This window comes from Glycine max, chromosome 4 (assembly GCF_000004515.6).
Source record: "Glycine max cultivar Williams 82 chromosome 4, Glycine_max_v4.0, whole genome shotgun sequence".
NCBI classification, from domain to species: Eukaryota; Viridiplantae; Streptophyta; class Magnoliopsida; order Fabales; family Fabaceae; genus Glycine; species Glycine max.
The window spans coordinates 48069896-48091055 of record NC_016091.4 but is presented as its reverse complement, the minus strand read 5'-3'; the positions used below and the strand labels follow the sequence as shown (position 1 = coordinate 48091055).

The 21160-nt window shown below is 33.2% G+C and overlaps 1 protein-coding gene across 2 annotated transcripts; it reads left to right on the top strand.

Annotated features, from left to right (window-relative positions):
• The first annotated feature begins 2850 nt into the window (after positions 1-2850).
• LOC100806652 (exosome complex exonuclease RRP44 homolog A) lies at positions 2851-18645 on the top strand. Of its 2 annotated transcripts, none has more exons than XM_041015013.1 (24): positions 2851-3231; positions 3355-3492; positions 3577-3734; positions 3928-3983; positions 4130-4252; positions 4402-4532; positions 4626-4866; positions 7317-7470; positions 9837-10077; positions 11051-11207; positions 12218-12286; positions 12611-12736; positions 12836-12888; positions 14322-14428; positions 14901-14955; positions 15078-15177; positions 15629-15740; positions 16588-16708; positions 16954-17013; positions 17100-17205; positions 17287-17382; positions 17659-17740; positions 17831-17896; positions 18120-18645. In XM_041015013.1, exons 1-24 carry the CDS (start codon positions 3178-3180, stop codon positions 18313-18315), a joined length of 2802 nt encoding a protein of 933 aa, XP_040870947.1. In that variant the 5' UTR covers positions 2851-3177; the 3' UTR covers positions 18316-18645. The 2 variants fall into 2 exon arrangements, with proteins under 2 accessions (XP_040870947.1, XP_006578840.2); XM_006578777.3 differs by having other exon boundaries at positions 2852-3231; positions 7314-7470.
• The last annotated feature ends 2515 nt before the right edge of the window (positions 18646-21160 follow it).

The window sequence follows — 21160 nt, the reverse complement described above, 5'->3', positions numbered from 1 at the left end:
TAAAATTTATGACATTATTAATTAAAACTAACTAACAAATTCGTTTGTTTTGATGTTTAAGAAAGTTTTTTTTTTTTTTTACTTTTTGTATTTTCAATTTTAAATTTGTTCAAATGCATGGTTATTTGTATGAAACTTCTTCCGGTTAAATGGATAATGCCACCAATTTTAAATTGGTTCAGATTATTTTATAATGACTTTAAGCTCTCAACGAATTTTTTTAATTTATAACACCACTGTTGTGTGATTTATATGATTTTTTTTAGAAAGAAAGTTTCAGAAAAATAAAGTTGAATTGATGCATGTTTGAGTAATTTGGTGGAGTTTTGTGTAGAGTCAAATGTGCTCTCCACTGTGCATCTCAAGAACCATATCCTCCTCTTTATTCAAAATGTATGGATGACTGTAAAGCAAAGTGTAACAATTTGTTCAACCATTTTGTCTATAATTGTATTACTAGTTGTGACTTGATTAAGTCTCTTGGTATCAATATTGGTATTTATTCTCCTACCACAATAACCTATTTTAATGATTTTACAAATATCTTTTGTAATTGAGTTTAGTAATTATGTTTTAACTTGTTTTTACAATTTACTTTACTTGTCACCAAAGTGATGACAAGTAAAATGGTGAATATTTGCTTGCAAGCATCTCAAAATAAAATAATAATATGCTATAAGTGATGAGGAGGAAGGGTGAAATAACATCCATGCATGATTGTAATCAATAAATCATAGTCAATAAGTAACATCTACTATTTATATTTGTAAAATTATTTTTCTTATGTTTCTTTCAAGCAACCAATGTATTGACAGGACAACTAAAAAAGTAAAATGAAAAGTTCACAACCAAAGTTTATTAAGAAAAGATATTAGAATTTAAAAAAATGATATTTGAAATCAAAATTTGAGTTTGAGAGTTGATAAGCGTAGGAAAGATATTAAAATCGCATAACATTTATAATATAGATTGTGACCTTTGATTAAATGTGTAAAATTAAGACAATTTTTAAAATATTTGATTTTTTTCCTTTTAGAAAAATAAATTTAAATGAATGAATGATATTAATCATAAAACTAGACTATGAAAAATAATTTTGTTTCGACCATTTGATTTTTCTCCCAATATCATTTAGTGCATTCAGTTCTTGCGGATTAGGACTAATCTCAAAAGTAACAAAATTGACTTTAATTGATATAGTAAGAAATTTTGACTTTCTACCAATGTATTCTATTTATCAAATTTAAAATATATAGTTAAATTAAATAACATGATTGAATATTTAAATAAAAATTATTAAATATGGCATATTTATAATTTTTTTATGCACGGCTTGTATTTAAAATGAAGATCTTCGATTTATAATTTTATAGATACTTATTGTTAAAAATGAACAAATAGTCAAATTACACAATGTCACTAAATACTACATTTATTAAATACTTAAATATGTTATTGTCCTTGAAATATTATCTATTTTTGTATTGGGCTTTAATATATGATTTTTTGCATTTGATCATCGAAAAAATCCTTTTTGCTCCGCTTAGTCCTACCTCCCCTTAGTAGGGATATTTTAGTGATAGGAAATATTTTATGTTTTGTACTTGTCATTATATTGACTTTGTTAGCTTAACGCATCTCTCATTATATTGATTTTGTTAGCTTGACGTATCTTGTCATCTGATGAAAACACACTCAATAAAAAAAAAAGAGTGCCTGAAAGAAAAATCATGAAATATTATTGACACCAAAAGATTAATTTAGAAATATTTAGGAGTCCACTTTACATAGCCAACGTAATTGCAGAAATGAAATACAAATAAAATAAAATAAAAATTAGAAAACAAGCGCAAAGAAAATATTTATTAGAGAACAAATCCAAAAATTATATAATTTTGAGGGATAAAAAATCATACATTCATTACATAATAAATATCAGGAGATAACTTAAAATTTATAACAAATATAAATATAAATTTGAATGTTGTTTTTAAATTATTTTTTTTCTTCAATAAATCCATTTATCTTTTAAAATCAAATTCTAATTAATGACTAATAAAATATTTTTATTAGCTATATAAAAATATATTAAAACATACTTTTTAATTGTATTTATCACGACAATTTGTTAAATCAACGTTATTAAAAAAGACTCACAAAACAAAATTTTCTCCTATAAATTAGCATCAATATATTACTTAATGTTTTTTTCTTAAAAGAATATTACTTAATATATTATAGGATCTCTGATGTAATTCCAAATTTTATTTCTCTCTTAGCTAAATGTAGCTTTTATTTCTTTTCCACATGCTCACTCGCCCACAATTTTTTTTTTTAAAAAAGATATCCAATTATGTGAATATTAATGAATATTAATGCTTTTGTGTGTTTATATTTTTTTTTTGATAAAATTGTAAATTTAGTCCCTAATTTATCTTTAGTTTTAAATTTGGTTCCTTAATAATTTAATTCACAAAATTTGATCCTATTTTATAAAATTCCATACAATATTAAGATGTTAATATTAAAATGTTGATTGCCCACATTTTGGACTAGAACAGGAATAAATCAAGGACAAAAATTATAATTTTTTTTTTTATCTTTAACACTGACAGAGTAAAGATTGGACTTTGAACAATGCAAAAAAGTAAATCGTAGATTATCAAAGATCATAGATAAACATGCATGCAGAAAAAAACATTAATTTAAAAATAAATATACACATCAATTTTATCAAATGTACATATCATAGTAATCACAGCATCATAAGGAAAAAATGTACAATTCGTTATAATTAAGAAATTAATTGTATGATTAAGTCATAATTAATCATAGGGTAATTCGGTCAAATTTCCTACACCTTTCGCACCACTTAACACGCTACAATTCTCTTGAACTGCTTGCCCTCTGCTACCTCCACAGTGCCGCCGCTGCACGCCCGCACCTGCGTCCTGCTCCGACACTCCGGCGATTGTGATCACCGCCGGAAAACACCGCGGTCCTACTCCCAACACCGGTTCCTTTCTTAGGCGCTAAGGTGAATTTTTTTTCCCGGAAGAATCAACTTTTTCTTTTCCACGCCAGCATCTTCACCATTCCAAAGTAGAGAAAGCTTCGAAACGAACACACTCTCCAAGTAGGGTTACTCAGCGCAGAGCAATCTCCTCCGCTGTCAACATGCTCCACAACAAGTCCTTCGTCAAGAAAACCAAAGGTGGCAAAGTCATAAAGGTACACACTTCTTCTTCCTTTCTAACCCTAACTTACTCAATCTCTTTTCTTTATATTTTTTATGCCTCTTTTATTTATGAATTAATTAATTATTTTTTTTTTGTTTTCTTTGTTTGGGAGTAGCAAGTGCGGGAGCACTACCTGCGCGACGATATATACTGTGGCGCACCGTTTTGCACCGTTTGCGATTCTTCCAGTGCTCGCCTCAGTGCTTCGCCTTCCATCATTCTCGTCGTCGACACCAATGTCGTTCTCAACCAGGTCCGCTTCCTCCTCTATTTTTCTCGCCTTAATTCAACTGAGGCTTCTTTTTTTTGTGAATTGGAATGTGTGTTGTTGCTGCAGATTGATTTGCTGGAGAATCCGGCAATTGACGATGTTGTGGTGTTGTCCATTGTGTTGGAAGAGGTTAAGAACAAGAACATGTCTGTTTACAACCGTATAAGAGCTATCTGTAGCAATTCCATGAGGAAGTTCTTTGTTTTTTCCAATGAATACCACAGGTAGTTCTTCTTGGCCCCCTTTTTCGTGACTTACTATTAGTTTGTACTTTGTAGTTAGGGTGAGATTGTGTTACAGTATTACAAAGGAGAGGAAGGGAAAATTAAGGATGCAGTAAGGTTGATCAGTTTCTTAATTTGTTGCATATCCAACAACTACCTATATTGATTTGATATTTTCTCTCTCTATTGGCAGGGATACATATATTAAGGAAATGAGTGGGGAAACTAAAAATGATAGGAATGATAGAGGTTAGCTTTTCAGATGGGCTTTGAATTTATAATTATTTTTTTTTATATTTTTATATGCTTTCTGGTTCATTGGATGGTTTTTTACATGAGTTGCCAATAAAGATAAAATTGTTTTGAGGCTTTAACTTTAAATAGTGGCAATGCAGCTATTCGAGTGGCTACTCAGTGGTATCAGAATCATCTTGGTGGTGCAGTAAAGGTGTTGCTTTTAACTAATGACAAAGAGAACAAAAGGAAGGCTAGTGAAGAGGGTATTTTGGCCGAAACAGGTAGTTATCTTTCATGGTAATTGAAATGTATGTTGAATAGCTAGACATCCATTGTACTTCAGCTGTGTCTTTGAGGAATATCAAAACTAACAGTTTTGTTGAATGAAGTCATCCTAAAATCTTACTATTCAATTTGTCTTTTGTTTCAGTTGAGTCATATGTGAAGTCTTTGGACCAACCTGATTTACTTGATCTGCTTGTGCGGCCTGCATCTGAAGATGTGGACATGGAAGAGGTTGAAGATCTTAGACCATCCAAGAGGAAAGTCATCTACTCCGAGGTATCCAGTTAATTTCATTTCTATATAGTAATGTGTGTCTGCACATTTGGTTAAAATGACAGGATGGAGTATTGATGCTATATTAATTTTCAGCATAAGCCGATGTCAGAAATTACTTCTGGTTTGCATCGTGGAATATATCATCAAGGGAAACTTCGTGTTAACCGTTATAATCCATTTGAAGCATATGTTGGGAGTGAGAGCATTGGTGATGAAATAATTATTTATGGGCGCTCAAACATGAATCGAGCATTTGATGGGGATATTGTGGCAGCTGAACTTCTGCCTCAGGACCAGTGGCAAGGAGTCTCATCTCTATCTATAGCCCATGAAGGTATGTTAATTGCTAGATTATTTGTACCCTGCCATAAGGCAGACATGCAACTTGTAATAATCTGAATGAGAATAGTGGGTATATTAATAATTTTGATAATTCTTCGTAAAATGCACCCAAGTGCATGGAAAAAAATTCATCGATAAAAAAATATTTGAAGCCAAAGGAAGATATAGGACTTGGACCATATATATCTGAATGAGAATAGTGGGAAAAAGTAGAATTACGTCTACTTTCAATTGGTTTTGGAAAAGAAGAGCAGACATGTTGGTCTAATTGACGAGACTCACAAGATAACATTTGCGTATTTCAAGATTTGAGACCATATGCTTTGATTTTGACAAATTTGGATGACTGAGATCATCATGGAGAATCTTTGGGAATGTAGTAGTAGCAACACAAGCCATAGAAGGAGTTGATCCTATATAGTAGAGACCTTAAGATTTACATTCATTTGAGCCATACTATGTTCAACATCAAATGTTACTGGGCAATTTAGAGACCGAGTTAATTGACTTAAAAGAGATTAAATTAAAAGGACAATTAGGGATGTGAAAAGGACATATTTCAAGTTTAATGAAGGAGAGAGGGAAACTTGACCAATTCCTTTGGAAGTAACCTTAGACCCATTTGCTAATGAGATGAGGATATTTAGAAGGAGAATGAAGATAGGTTACTAGAAATGTTATTAGAGGCACTCTAATTGATTATCCATGGACAATTAGCAGATAGTGAGACACAAGCTGTTGAAGCAATAGTGGCAGAAGATAATTGAGCTTGGTTTGTGGCTTTCAATTGAAGATATTCTTCTTCAGAGAATTTGTGTTCAAATTTCTCAGACTTGGGAGACATTTGCCATCTTTTCTAAAAAGCCATGAAGAAAGTAACACATTTCTTGAGTATGGTCTATTGTTTAACCGTGTGAACTTGGTGTTTGGTGGAAATGGTGAAGAACCGGTTCAGCAACAAAGATCTGGTTCAGATCTAGATGTCATACGGTGGAGTGTGGTGGTGATGGGATACGCAGCGACGGTGGAGTACTTGCATGCACTTCGACGTCCAAGTTAGTGTATGAAGAAGATAGGGAGTAGATTATGAGAGTTGGGTTAAATTTCATACTTGGGGTTCGTTTTCTACATGCAAGTTTGGGTAGGAAAGTTAGGCGGTTATGGTCACATGGTCCGTATGACCTGTCCAGGGTCACACGTTCTACGCTTGCCCCCTTGTTGGTGTTATGTGCCTCTCAAGTTATCGGTCCAGGTGAACTGGGTTGGTCTAGGAGATCTAGGTTCAGACCAATCCCGAGATACTATTCGAGAGCACTTTTGGTATCGTTAATTGTTCTCTGGTAAATTGGTTATCTTTGTAATGCTCTTGAATATCAATAAGTCAATTACGTTGGTGGAAAAAACACTTAAGCACAATCAGAAAAATTTCCTTTCTCATTTTCTCACAGGAGTAGAGTGCTGAACTTTTTGTCTGTCTCCATATAAAAAGAAATTCAATCATAAATCTGTTGCCTGGGTCCCTTTTCTATTCTTCCCATGAGAACTCCTGTTTTCTGGTTACTTTTGGTCTGCTAGTCCACTTTGCATGTAAGAAACCCTACTATGTTTTGTTATTTTCTACTTTTTATGATATTTTTTTGTCCAACAATGATAGTGTTCTCATTTTTTTTCCCTTTCGACTATATGTCATGAATTTCAATTTATTTTGAAATTTATGTTTCAATTCGTTAACTAAATAATGAGTTATTTGGATTCAAAATGCTAATATATGGATGTTTGTAATGTTTTATTTTGATAAAATATATTTTATGCTATTTCTAGTAATTTATCATAAATCCTACAATTTATGATGCATTTCAATTCACAAATAAGCCTTCCCATTCATTTTGTGTTAGGATCCAATTGCAAGTTATGGGACTTGTGTCCCTCATTGGAAGTATGGGATTCTAATATGGGGTTTATAAGGCCTTGGGCTCTCCAGTTAGAATAGCTAGTTTTTGTGGTGTGGTTCTCCCAAGGTTATTTTCATTTGGTTCATGATTTTTGACTAAGTCAGACAGTAATGTTCTTTGTGTACTTATATTATTTTTATTATTTTGGACGGAAAAAGAAACTTTATTACAGGAGAGAAGAAATACAAGGGAAAGAGGGGATGAGATGCCTTAGGACTGAAAGTACAATTACGTTAATACCAAGAGCTTTTCATTAGTGCTGCATGTTCACATATTTAAGTTATTGAGAGATTTATATTAAAGTTGCCTTAATATGAGCTGGATAAGTGTGAAAACATGCTGCTTTGTTTTCTTCTCTTCCATACTGTATTTGACCAGTGCATGCTACTTCTTAAGGCTGAAATAGCTTCAGTCTTTGTGTATGCACATGCCTGTGAACTTGTTTTTCTATTTGAATTCTCCTTCAAGTAATATTATTTGCTTGCAGAAGACGAGGATGAGGATGAAGATGTTCATCTAGCTCCAAATAGTGCTGATGATGCACCTAGAACTATTTCTCAGCAGGGTTCTTCTGAACAAGTAAATGCTGTGCCCAGTCGTCCTTCTGGTCGTATTGTTGGCATTATAAAGAGAAACTGGCATTCGTAAGTATCTTTTTAATTATGTGGAGCATGTTGGAAATATGTAAATAGTGTTTAAGTTCATTGTATAGGCTAATGAAATCATGCATTTATGTTAATTAGGTTAACAATGATTTGTGTGGTTATGATCTTAGTCATATAATTGAGCTCTGCTGTACAGTTTAGACTTTAGATGCATGGGATTCATCCGACGTCTCTTGTTTTCCTTTTCCCTTAACAAAGCATTTCTGTTTTACTTACAAACTGGTATTCATTTGATTGGAATCTGAATTCACCTTTTTTCATTAGAGGAAACTAATATCTCTTTATCTCCATTAATTAAGGGATGTTCTGCTATTGTCATTGTTTTATATCAGTTTTTGTGTGAATTAGTAAGAACTGGTAGAGAAATGTAGAGATAGATCTGAACTTAAATACAAAAATATAAAAGATGAAGTGTACCGAAGCGGCAATGTAATTTTGGATTTTTGGCTGTAGCTGTTGACCACATTTCTTCTAATGCTAATTGGCACCATATGTGAATGAGGTGCATTCATTTTACTAGCACATGAGCCTATGTTGCTTTCTACATCATTTTAGCATCAACCTATTTGGCTTAAAATGTTAAAAAGCACATAAAGGCAAACATTTTGCAGCAATGTTTTTGTGAACATTCTGTAGTTATTTTTCCTTATATTAATAAAAAATTTGTCCATGAGGAATTGCGGATGCATGTGGAAGGACTGGTGTAAGAAAGAATTCCACAAATATAAAAACAGAAATAGGATAAAAGGAAAGTGTTCTCTCATTCTTTTGGAGGGATTTTGGCATTTAAATTATTAAATACTTTAATTGGATGATGAGATCTATTTTTATCCCTTTTGAACAGCCAAAACTTTGTATTGGCTCAATCTTGAACTAATAGTTCCTTTAAAGATAGAAATGATAACCTCAGTCTCAACTTTGGTAAGTACCGATGATAAGGGAAAGTGCCTTCACAGTTTTTTCATAGCAGAATATGGATTACATTGCCCTTTTAGAATGCAACACTCTTAAAAATCCTTAACCATCTCGAGTATTGTTCCATGAACAAATCCTCTAAGTTAATACAAGGCAAATGGAACTGGAACATATAGGTCTGCTGGTTTGTTGTCAGAGATTGGGTGCTCTACACTCATGCAAGTTATGCTTGTCTGGCGGAATTTTTTTTTTTTTTTTAAAATTTTGTAGTCATTGTCAATGACCAAATATCCCAAAAGTTTACTCTCTTAGGCAAAGACTCTGCGAATGGTTTTTATATCTAACAGACCTCCTAAAACAAGTGTTCTTCGGGCCTTGAAGTGTGAACAATGCACAGGCCCACCTTCCTTGTATTGAAATTTAACTTATATCTAGAAAAATAGGAGCTGTAAAGATATAACTCTTGACCACTTATTCATAGAGGCTATGAAATGGTGTCAATTAATAGAGTAACCTATTGTTCTGTTTGTACAGTTACAATTCTGTTAGACTAATCTGTTAGTTAGCTCCTGAGTCAGCAGTTAGTTAGTTGCTTCTATGAGAAGCTTTGATGTTCTATATATACACTTTTTTCTCTGTAAAACACAATTAAATGAATAACATTTTCTTTCCCTAAATTCTCCCTCACTCTCTCTGTACTCTGAACTCTATTATCAATGATTAAATCTACCAAAGTTTAAGGGTGCAATTATTTTTACCTTGAGGACTTCTTCAAACTCCATTTCACGAAAGCAAGAAATTTTGTCATCCACTAAAATTGCCTCATAAATAGGGAACCTGGCAAGCAAACTGCAAAGCGAACAAATTCTAAATTGTTTGTTCACATTGGTGTAGGCTCATGAATGTTGTTTACATCTATTCATCTGCATATCTGTAGGACATTATTAGATGTGTACAGCATCTTTTTTCTGGGTAATATATTTGTAACTGTCAAAATACGTTTACTGTTTATACTGTCAATGCAAATGGGATAGTTAACTTTATAATTAATCTTTGTGATGTGATTATGTGGCACACTAGCTACCTATTCTTTCATAGTTCATATGTCATACTTTAGGTAGCTTTAGGTGCAACACATAAGGTAAAAAATTAAAGTAAAATCAAAAGGAAAATTTGACATGTCTTTGAGCATAAAGGTTCATGTAGATTCTTTCTTTAAGATAGATATGCTATTTGTTCTTAGAAACGTGAAACCTTGTTAACTGATCAGAAATTTTTGTTTATTAAAATGTTGATCTTGTTAAACTTATCAGTTATCAGTACTTTTTGTTTGCTGAAATGTTAACCAATAAGTTTGTGTCTGTATATTTCATTTTCTAATTGTATATGTTCTGTTGTTTCATGATTGGTATATTTAAATCTCTTTTCAGGTATTGTGGATCTTTGGAGCCAATGCCTATGCCTGCAGGGAGTGGTGGTATTGCCCATGCCTTGTTTGTCTCCAAAGATCGCAGAATTCCCAAGATTCGAATCCAAACCCGTCAACTTGAGAACCTTTTGGATAAGAGGATTATTGTGGCAGTTGATTCTTGGGATCGTCAGTCTCGATATCCATCAGGCCATTATGTGCGAACTATAGGGGAGATAGGTGATAGAGATACTGAAAGCGAGGTATGGAAAATTGGATTTTGTATGATTTCTCTCTTTGTATGAATAGTGGGAAAAACAATGAATGAGTATGTGGCAACTTCTACTTATTGCTATAATGTTTTTGATGAAACATGCATATAATACTGTCTAGGAAGTGATTTCTTTTCCCTTCATCTCATTATCTTCTGATGATTAGAATGTGAGATTTTAAAGTTGTGAAACTAGTATAATCATCAGTCACTAGAGCAAGTCATTAGGAACTTGGCAACATGCTTGTGCTCTCTGCAACTTACTCAGCTTGTTCCATTTTGTTGATGATTTCATTAACTAGAAAGGAAACAGAATTGCAATTCCCCTTCAATACATGCAAGGAACCACAGAATTGAAAATACCTTTCATACAAGCAAGGAAACATTTAAAATGTTTGCCACACTGTTGTAGGATGGTACATTGATACTTATCGGATACTGTCGACTTCAGAGTGCAGACATCATTAGATACTACTATCCTGCACTGTTTTCTATATGTTTATTTATTTTGATTTGATTTTTATTCCAAGATGGTTTTGTACATCAGAATTTGGTAAATGCTGGCTTTCAGTGTGTCTGTACTGACTAATACCAAATAAGAAAACCCTACACTTCCCCCACTTATGGAATGACCCATTTATCATTTTGTATTTGTGATATATTATGATGGTTTGATGAGTTTTCTTGGCATTTCATGACATATTGTTATTTTATTTTGAATCGTGTTGTACCTGAATTCTAATGTTTTGGCTAATGTCATATCTGTGTCTTGGCAGTTGCCAATATTGTATTTGATACTTGTACTGCTGTACTTAAATATGATCCATGCATCATAGAATACTCACTATTGCACATTTTCATATATCTGAATTCTGAATCTGATAATGCAACTATTTATTATATTTTTTAACTAACTAAACCATATTATGATATGGCATCTCTTCTCCTTTTTTGTTACAAAATAGGTGGTTTTGATAGAAAATGATATAAATACACGGCCATTCTCTTCACAAGTGCTGGCATGCTTGCCACCATTGCCATGGGTAGTCTCTTCTGAAGATTTGTCTAATCCAATCAGGAAGGATTTGCGTCATCTGCGTGTCTTCAGTGTGGACCCTCCAGGTGTGAGTCTTATTTAATTTCCATCTCTATTACTCAGCAAAAGGTGAAATATTACTGCATCATCAATTATTGAAAATTTAATATTTACTTAAATATTTTATATTTCAAAGATTGCTGGTAATGGGAACCAAGATCCAAGTGGCTTAGGAAGAATCCGTTGATGGATTAGAGGCAGTTATTATTGGGAGTACATGTTATATATAATAACTTGTATTAGTAATTCTGCTTTAGTTTTGTATTAGAAACTGCACAATAGCAGTTATTCATAGAAACCAACTGATGGCAGTTATGCGTTAGGATTATATATATTAGTAGGGTGTGTAATTAGGCAAGTGTGTTGTTATTTGCAGTTTGTGGGCAGAGAATACTCTGTAGGAAATTTTTCTCTAGGAAATCAAGTTTGTTGCTGTATTATGTATGATTTATGTGTTCAGGATTGTATTTTATCAGTTTATCAATTTGCTTGTCTCTATCAAAGATCTATACTGAGAAAATTGTTCATGGATTAGTCATTCACAATGTATATTCCAAATCCCAACCATTAAATGATATGACAATATAATATTTTTATGAATAAAAAATTTATGACGAAAATTTTCTTTGCAATTTCAACATGCCTGAGATGATGCAATCTTTAAATACAATTGAAACTTGTGGCGTGCCTTGGGGCAACCTGACCATGTCCCCCCAACAACAAAACCATATAATCTTGTAAATGATGCCTTTTTCTGCTGCTGAGTATTGTTTTCTTCTTGAATGAGTCAACTCGTCATTGATAATCAAAATGGAAGAGCTTATGTCTACTGCTGTTAAAAATGGACATAGTGGAATGCTGTTTTTGTGTTTCTATTTGTCTTTTTCCCTTTTCCTGATGTGTAACATTTGCATTTTCATTAATAGTTTCACTTGCTAAAGAACCATTTGAAATAGCTGCTTTACTTTGATTTAGAAGAGAACATGGTAATGGCATATAAGGCTGTTGTTGTATTTCTGCTGCTTCTTGCATGCAGGCTGCAAGGATATTGATGATGCACTCCACTGTCACGTCCTTCCAAATGGAAACTTTGAAGTTGGAGTTCGTATCCTTTGTTTGAGGACATTCATTTTACTGATGATGCATGTGTCCATAGGCTATATGTATTCAAATTAGCACTTGTGGGTTACTACAGTTGGATGGATGTTATGGTTTCATCATTTATTTGCATGCCATGGTAATTTTAGTTTGGCATATGGATGCCCTTTCTGACAATTTTAATTAACATACCTGCTTGCTATTTTGCTTCTAGCGTCCTTACAAAATATGGGTAGTGCTTTCTTCTAGTGTGCATGAATTGTATACTAACGTATGAAGCTTATGCTATGTAATCCCTCTATATGGTTCATCTTTAATGGATTTCTGTCAGATATTGCTGATGTGACTAATTTTGTTTATCCTGGCACTCCCCTTGATGATGAGGCTGCACAAAGGGGTACGTCTGTCTACCTTGTTGAGCGGCGGATAGACATGCTTCCCAAACCTCTTACGGAGGGTAATATCGTTCGACCTTCTTTTAACTGGTTTGAAAAAAAATGATTGCTGTGGTTATAGCAATTTCTTATGCCTTTATTGATAAACCTTTATCTGGCAGACATATGTTCTCTTCGTTCTGATGTGGAAAGGCTTGCATTCTCTGTCATATGGGTATGCATGATCACATATTTTTACCATGATTAAATTTATTGTGATCTATATTTTTTTGTACATGCATGTGCATTATTATAGGATAAAAATTATTATTTGGTTGAATCTTCTGAATATTTACCAAATAGTCACAAGCATCACTGAAATCTTTCAATTGCCTTTATTATGTCAGAAGTTTTGGCACTTGCCATTATACTTCAGCTGTGATTTTTTTGACCTCATTGTTGCAACATTACTGCTCTTATCACCAAATGTACACAATCAAGCTCATCTACAAACATGCAACCACCGTGTGACTGGTTTTTCTGCTTCCTAGTCTACATTGAACACTAAAAAATTTAGATTCGCAAGTTCCACTATTGCTATCTCCACCATTTTTGTTGCCTGAACTGTGTTGTGTATCATTCCTTTTATTCCAATTTCCATTAGTACCTTCCCCATCTACACTTCATTATTATCACTACTACTACTATTACCATCACATGCTATATCACATTAACACAGCCATAATTCACAATCTCCATTTTCTTTTCTTTTGTTATTTATTTAAATGAATTGGGACAATACTTGTTAAAGAAAATGTAATGCAGGCATGACACACCTGTACATAATCAGGGCTTGTTTGTTTATGCTTTTTAAAAAAGTGTATTCAAGGATGTATAAAAGAATGATGTTTTTTTTTAGAGATTTTTATAAAGTCTACCTATATTTGTTTTGGTTTCAATTATAAAAAGTACTTTTTATTTTGAAGAGCAGTTATGATTGCAGTTTTTTTTTTTCAGAAAGCTATTCAAAATAGCTTCTCGAAATAAGTGTTTTTTTAAAAACTTTTTTTTATGAAAAAGCTTAAACAACTGGGCTCACAATCAACAAGGTTATGAAGCAGTAAACAATAGCACAAGGAGCAGGAAGCATTTTTTTGAAACAGTCTCTTCTCACTAAACTTTCCCTCCTATTTCACCTTTTTGCATACATCTCTGTTCATACCATACACTTTACAACCAGTAAGAATGCCTATTTAGAATGTACAGTATAACACCTCTAACTTTATACAAAGTATGCTCCTCTGTGTGCTAGTCTCATAAACTGAATGTAGATAAGTACTTTCCATGCTACGTAATAGTGTATTTTGTTGTCATTTGCAACCATTATCAGTTCTCAGTTATTCCTGGTACATCGCTAGGGTGTTGGGGTCAGTGTGCATAATGCAGAAAGTGCATATGCATTTATATTAATTATTTGATATTCTCCAAGTTCATTGTATCTACTATGTCTTCAATAATATGGTCAAAATATGATTATGGCACAGTTTCAATATTTCAAAAGGATGTCATCTGAAGCAATTTATATTCAAGTACACTCCATTTTCTTCCCAGGATTGAACTTAAACTATTTGCCTGTAAAAAAAACTAAAACTATTTATGTGTGTTCAGGAAATGACACCCGAAGCAGATATTATTGCCACCTCATACACAAAAAGTGTCATAAAATCTTCTGCGGCATTGTCTTATGTTGAAGCACAGGCAAGGATGGACGATAGGTAAGCTTTTATTTCTCCTTAGATGCTTTGTAAAATAAATGATATGGATTGATGTGGTTTTTATTAGCATTCTTAGTTATAATCTAGATGGGAAAAATAATGTATTTTTCTTTTCTGGGATTCTGTTATTCCAGAGTATATGCCTGCTATAATTACTTATGAAATAGCTGTAGTGCAGTAGTGCTGTACTGAATCCAGGGAATCTTGCAAAACAAAATCACGAGGTAGAGGGGGTGTATTGACTGTATTCTGACAGTTATTAATCAAAAGCCCATACTGAATAACTGGGCTTACATTCATGCCATTCAAACTGTTTGTTTGTTGATCAATACTTTGTTGTTCAATTGCTTTATGTGCTTAGATGACCATGTTCTTGTGGATTGCTGATTATTTTTTGAAGCCTGTTACTTTGTCATGGAATTTCATTTTCATGGAAAAATTTAATTGCTTTATATTATGTCTCTTTGTACAGTCGATTGATGGATCCGATTACTGCAGATTTGAGGAATATGAATAGTTTAGCTAAGGTATGGAATTTGTGGATGCTCAGATGCTTGCTTATTGTTTTACTCACATAATTATAAGTATGGTTGTATTTTCTTGCTATATAATGAAATTAAAAAGTATAGCTTTGTTTATGACCTATCAGAAAATGAGATTAAGGCGTATTGAGAGAGGAGCTTTGACTCTTGCATCTGCTGAGGTCAAATTTCAAATTGACACGGAGACTCATGATCCACTTGATATTGGTATAATTTTCTTACATAATAGCATTTAACATTTCTTTTTGAGGTTGTAGAAGGTGGGCAATTGTGTATTCTTATTATGAAGTTCTGCTGGTGTCATCAAATTATTCATTATAGGAGCAATGGGTGTCATGTATTGGTTCTTGTCACACATTCCTGATGGGAGATCGAATATGTACTTTGTGATTCAAAGTCTCATTTCATTCTTGAAATATATTTCTCTTATTTTATCTAATCTGTAAATTTTCAACAGTAATTTATTTGCTTTCTCTTTAGTATGTTTAGTTTTACCTGTAGTTAAATTGGATATTTTGTAGGAGAGTGACTGAGTTGATGGTTTTGTTTTCTACTTTGCTTTTAGCTATTCCTTCGTGGAAGGAGAGGGAGAAAAAACAGTTTTTCCCCCTCCCTTTCTGATTTTAAAATTATTTATACTGTTTGATGTTATTTGCAGGAATGTACCAGATCCGGGAGGCCAACCAAATGGTGGAGGAGTTTATGCTTGCAGCTAATGTTTCCGTTGCACAACAAATTCTTAAAAGTTTTCCATTGTGCTCATTATTAAGGTTTTTTTTTAATCTGACTTTTAACTTTAGTTTTGTTATGCATTTACAGTATGTCTAACTGCACCCTTGCCTCTATTCTATGTTTTTGCATGCCTTTTTTTTTTCTTTCCCTTTTTTGTTTGTTTGTTTTTCCATGTCAGTTACTAGAATTTAATTGTCGAATTGAGGATTACAAATTAAATTGGATATGCATTTAGTACGTCAATAGTTTTTATTCCATGGGCTAGTGCCTAGTACAAAAAATTTCTTTTAAAAGAGTTTTGGTGGATATAGTGGGGGAAAGCAGAATGAATCTTATAAAGCATAACTGACGTAGCACACTTGCACCCAAGAGAGCCAAGAATACGCCAGAAATGACATATATAGGCTAGATGTTTAGTCTCAGGTGTGTGTTAAGATGTCCTATATTGATTAGAGATATGACCAAAATACTCCTCCTAAGACTTAGGTAATTCTCACCTCTTGAGTTAGCTTGAGGTAGAGTTAGGCTTGATGCATTTCTAATATTGTATCAAAGCATTTTCAGTCTTGATATTTAGACACTTACAAATGTCTAGTCCTGCAAACTCCATGCTCAGGTTATCCAGTCTTGGGAAGGAGGGTTGTGTTAAAATGCCCTACATTGGCTAGATATATGGGCAAAATACTCCTCCTAAGACTTAGGCAATCCTCCCTCTTTGAGCTAGTGTTTGGGAGTTTGAGTTAGGCTCATGCATTTCTAATACCAAACATGCAAGATCATTAGAAGTGTTGAATGTTCCTACATGATTGAAACTGTTCAAAGCATCTACACGTGGCAGGATTGTGTAATTGCTATTCTGGTATTCGTTTGTTGGTTCCTGTGTAGGCGTCATCCAACACCAACAAGAGAGATGCTTGAACCCTTACTACGGACTGCTGCTGCAGTTGGCTTGCACTTGGATGTCTCGTCATCAAAAGCGTTGGCTGATTCTCTTGACCATGCTGTGGTAAATATTTTATCTAGCATTTATTATTATTTTTTTCATCATTATTGTTTTTTAGTTGTTTTCCATCAACCATAATTATAAATATGCTTTATGGATGATTATTAGCTGTAATGATGCAATGGTTTGGGCTGCAGCATCTTTAATAGTTTCCTTTTTATAGCTTACATAGCTAGCGTAAGCACTTATTTTCTTAGGGTCTTATTTGGTCTCATGCTTCTCTCTCATATATGAAACACTTTTTTCAGGGTGATGATCCATACTTCAATAAGTTAATCCGTATACTGGCAACTAGGTGCATGACTCAGGTAAATTGAATTTGAATGAGAACCTAGATTTAGAATTTACAAGAAAAAATAAATTGAGTTTTTGTTTTGTTTTGTTTTGTTTTTAGGCAGTTTATTTCTGCAGTGGGGATCTTAGCCCTCCAGAATATCATCATTATGGGCTTGCAGCTCCTTTGTATACCCATTTCACATCACCTATAAGAAGATATGCAGGTAGGTATGCCATATTATAATAATATGTTTGCTTGGTCAATTGTGCACAATATTGTGAAGCGAAACTTTTTTCCCCTGCAGATGTCATTGTGCACAGGCTACTTGCTGCTTCTTTAGGGATATCCAAGTTACCACCTGTATTTCAAGACAGTCTCCAGCTCACTAGTATTGCAGACAGTATGAAATCTCCTTCATGATCCAATAGAACTTGATCATTTATGTTTGTCTTCAATTGTATCAATGCCTTTATGGAAGTTTTCTCTATGTTAGCTATATTCATTAGGAATCAAATATTTTTTTCTCCATGGGTTTTATTCCTTTGATGTGGGATATATGTTAATAATGCTTTTTACACATATATGTTAGGAATCAAATAATAATTTTTTCTTCATGGGTCTTATTCTTTGGTGTGACATCTATGTTAATAATGCTTTATACCCATATATGGTTCAGATTTAAATTATCGGCACAGGAATGCCCAGTATGCAGGGCGGGCATCTGTAGAGCTACATACTCTAATTTATTTCAGGAAGAGGTATGTGACTTAACTTCTGCTCCCTGTTACTGTTATTTTTATCTACACTTAACAGCCTATTCTAACGTATGTTGATCTTTGTTCACACAGGCCTACAGACACGGAGGGTAGAATAGTGAAAATAAGATCTAATGGATTTTTTGTGTTTGTTCCCAAGTAAAGCATCTTATTCTTACCTCGTCTCTTTCCTTTTTATTTTGCTTTGCTATATAACAGAAGGAAAGGTGAATACGGATAACAAAAAATAGGAGAAAAGAATGATCTGATTTAATCTGACCAGGAGATGGTTACTTCAGAAATGTTTAAGAAGCCAGCTATTTCTGTATACTTTCAGTGAGTTTGTCACTTATTGTCTGTATGGCCCTTTTACCCCTTACAGATATGGCATAGAAGGACCTGTATATTTGACAAAAGCAGAAAAGGGAAGTGGAGAATGGTATGTAGATGAGCAACAGCAGAAGATTAAAAAGATGGATGGTAGCCTTTCATACAACGTTTTGCAGACAGTCCAAATTCACATGGAGGTTGTGGAGCCTCAGCCTAACCGGCCAAAACTTCAGCTTACCCTCATCTAGAGGTATATGAGCATTGAACAACAGGCATGCCTCGAATATAACTCCTATGTAGATTGCCATATGCATCTCAGCACTTTTCAATGAAGGTTTCTGGTATTGGAATTGGCCGGCATGAAAAATTATCGAATGAACGAAACATTGATGGAAGATTTTGGTTGGAGAAATTTTTTGTAGATGGAACATAAGATTTTTGGTTGACAAGGTAAGTTTTAGTTAGTCCTTTTGCAACTATTTGCTTTTAAATTGTGAAGTAAGACGTGGAATTTTTATACATGTGATGCTGTAAGCAAGCGTGAACAGCTCAAGTAAAAAAAAATACGTTAGCTTAAATGTGCCAATATTGTATTTTGAAAGAATATCAGAATTGTTGCATTAAGAAATATGGAATCATTCAAGAGGCTCCACCAAAGTTTAGTTTCTTAAAGAGAATTGCCTACTTTATTTTTTCTCACTAGCATAGGTTACCCAGTTTGGGTGTTATATTGTCAATTTATCATCAACAATTGAATCTCATGTTTTTCAGTGGCTCACCGCTTTTAGGTGTGCACGAATGACATTCATAGAGAATTATATGCAGGGATATGGTAGCGAAGCGTTTGAGCGAGCAGCTTCGGCAAATTAGTGCATACTGTATTTTATTTGAGAAATGCTAGCAACACTCTTAGACACACTCTTTTAAATACACTTTCTCATATTGGTTGAAATTTATTGAAAATTACAAACAAATGACTCCCACATCTTATTAAATGATTCTCTCATGATTTTATAGTTTCCAATAAACTTCAACCAATAATAGAGTGTATGTTAGGAGGAGTGTATTAGAAAATGTGTTGTTAGCACTCAATTTTATTTTATATACTAGGTTGAGCATTTTTTCTTTTTGGGTAAACTGGAGAAATGTTGATTGCTGATTAGATAGAATCAATGTTTTGGAAATGGGAATTGGAATGAGCTGCAATTCTTGAGATATATGTAAAAATTATAGGGTGCTTGAAATAGGAATAACCTGCGCTACAGAAACGGCCATACTTGTTAAATTTGAAAATGTGAACTCACGTCACACACATACCCGAGTCAAATTTCTAAATAGGCCGTCAAATTTTATTATGTTTTTCATTCCTGTCAAAATTTTGTTATCTACATAAAAAACAGGGAAGCATGTCTTCATTTCGATAAGATTCATAACTTTTTTTGTCTCAATCATAATTTGTTCAGGGTCTACATTAAATTGAAAGTAACAAAGTCAATTTCAGTTGTCTAGAATTTTTTAGGTCGAACGACTAATCCAAAGTCTAATATACAACTTAAAGATTTTGAAAATGGATTTGATGAATTCACACATTCATGAATGAGTTATTGGATGAAGATCGGATGGCTTGTATTTTATAAATGATTTTAAGTCTGATTTATCAAAATGATATATAAGACATTCGATTTTCATTCAACGATTCTAATTATCTGATCATGTGAATGTATTTTCTGAGTTGTTGGATGAATTCTAGCTCTTGTAATTCTTCTGGTGAGAGTGAATGTGATGTATAACTCTTGGAAGGTGATCTTTTGATAGTTAGGAGGTTAATGAATAGTGTATAAGGATAGAGATAAAACTTAAAGCGAGAACATTTTTCATACTAGGTGCATCGTCATGGAAAAAATATGTTCTTTGATTATTGTTGGGGGTAGTTGCACCAATATGGCTAGTCAAAGATTGATTAAAAAATTTGCTTTCAAAACTTTCCCTCTCCCTAGGCTTTACAAGCTACAATGGTTGAGTGAAAATGGGGAACTAGTTGTATATAGACAAGTTTTGATATACTTCTTCATTGAAAAATATGTTGATGAGAGACTTTTTGATGTAGTCCCTATGAAAACTAACCATCTTACTTGGAAGGCCTTAAGAGTATGATAATGATGTCACAAATAAATTTTCATTTGTACTTAAAGAAAAAAAGGAGACCCTCACACTTGTCTCCATGTGAGGTTTGTAGGGATCAAAATAAAAATGAGAATGAAAAGAGAACAAGAGAAAAAGATCAAACCACTTGTAATTTAAACATGTATTTTAAGTTTGATTTTACTCAAATATTATATATATCGTTTGATTTTCATTCAACGGTTATAATTAATCTGCTATGAGAATGTGTATTTTTTGAGTTATTGGATGAAGGACGAACGACTGGTATTTAAAGTTTCATTTATTAAAATAATATATAAGTCATTTGATATATTTTTTTCCAACGGTTTTAATTGACGGACCACGTGAATGTGTTTGAAGAGAACTTTGGTCACTTTTTCGCGACCTTTCACACCTGGTGTTCTAGAATATTTAGCGATTAAAGAGATACACTATCTGTTAAAATTTGCATTCAGCTAACATGATAATAATTGACTTTTATCTGAGTTTTTCAGTACATCAGATAGACCAGCAAAAATACTAATGTAAAAGACTCTTCTATAATAAGACATACTAATGGGTGTATAGGAATAATTTTTACCAAGGATTGAAAGAGGACACATTATGTTGTACGCAATCAAAGTAAATTTCCTGCTTAATGGAATAAAAGATATATTCATATCAATTTAAAATGCCTATTAAGAGAACCTTAACCTCAATTTGCTCTAGTATCATGTTTAGGTGATGGGTTGTACTTATGGAATTCATTCTGGAGTTCAGGAGCTCAGAACATGATAACGAAATAATAGAAGTAATGGGGTGAGGACGAATAAACATATGCACAACAAATTAATTTTGTAGAGAAGCTTGAACCATGAAAAGCATGTGAAGCTGTGGTGGGTATGCAATTTAACTATTTGTTTTATTAATGAATCATAGATGTTATTGTTT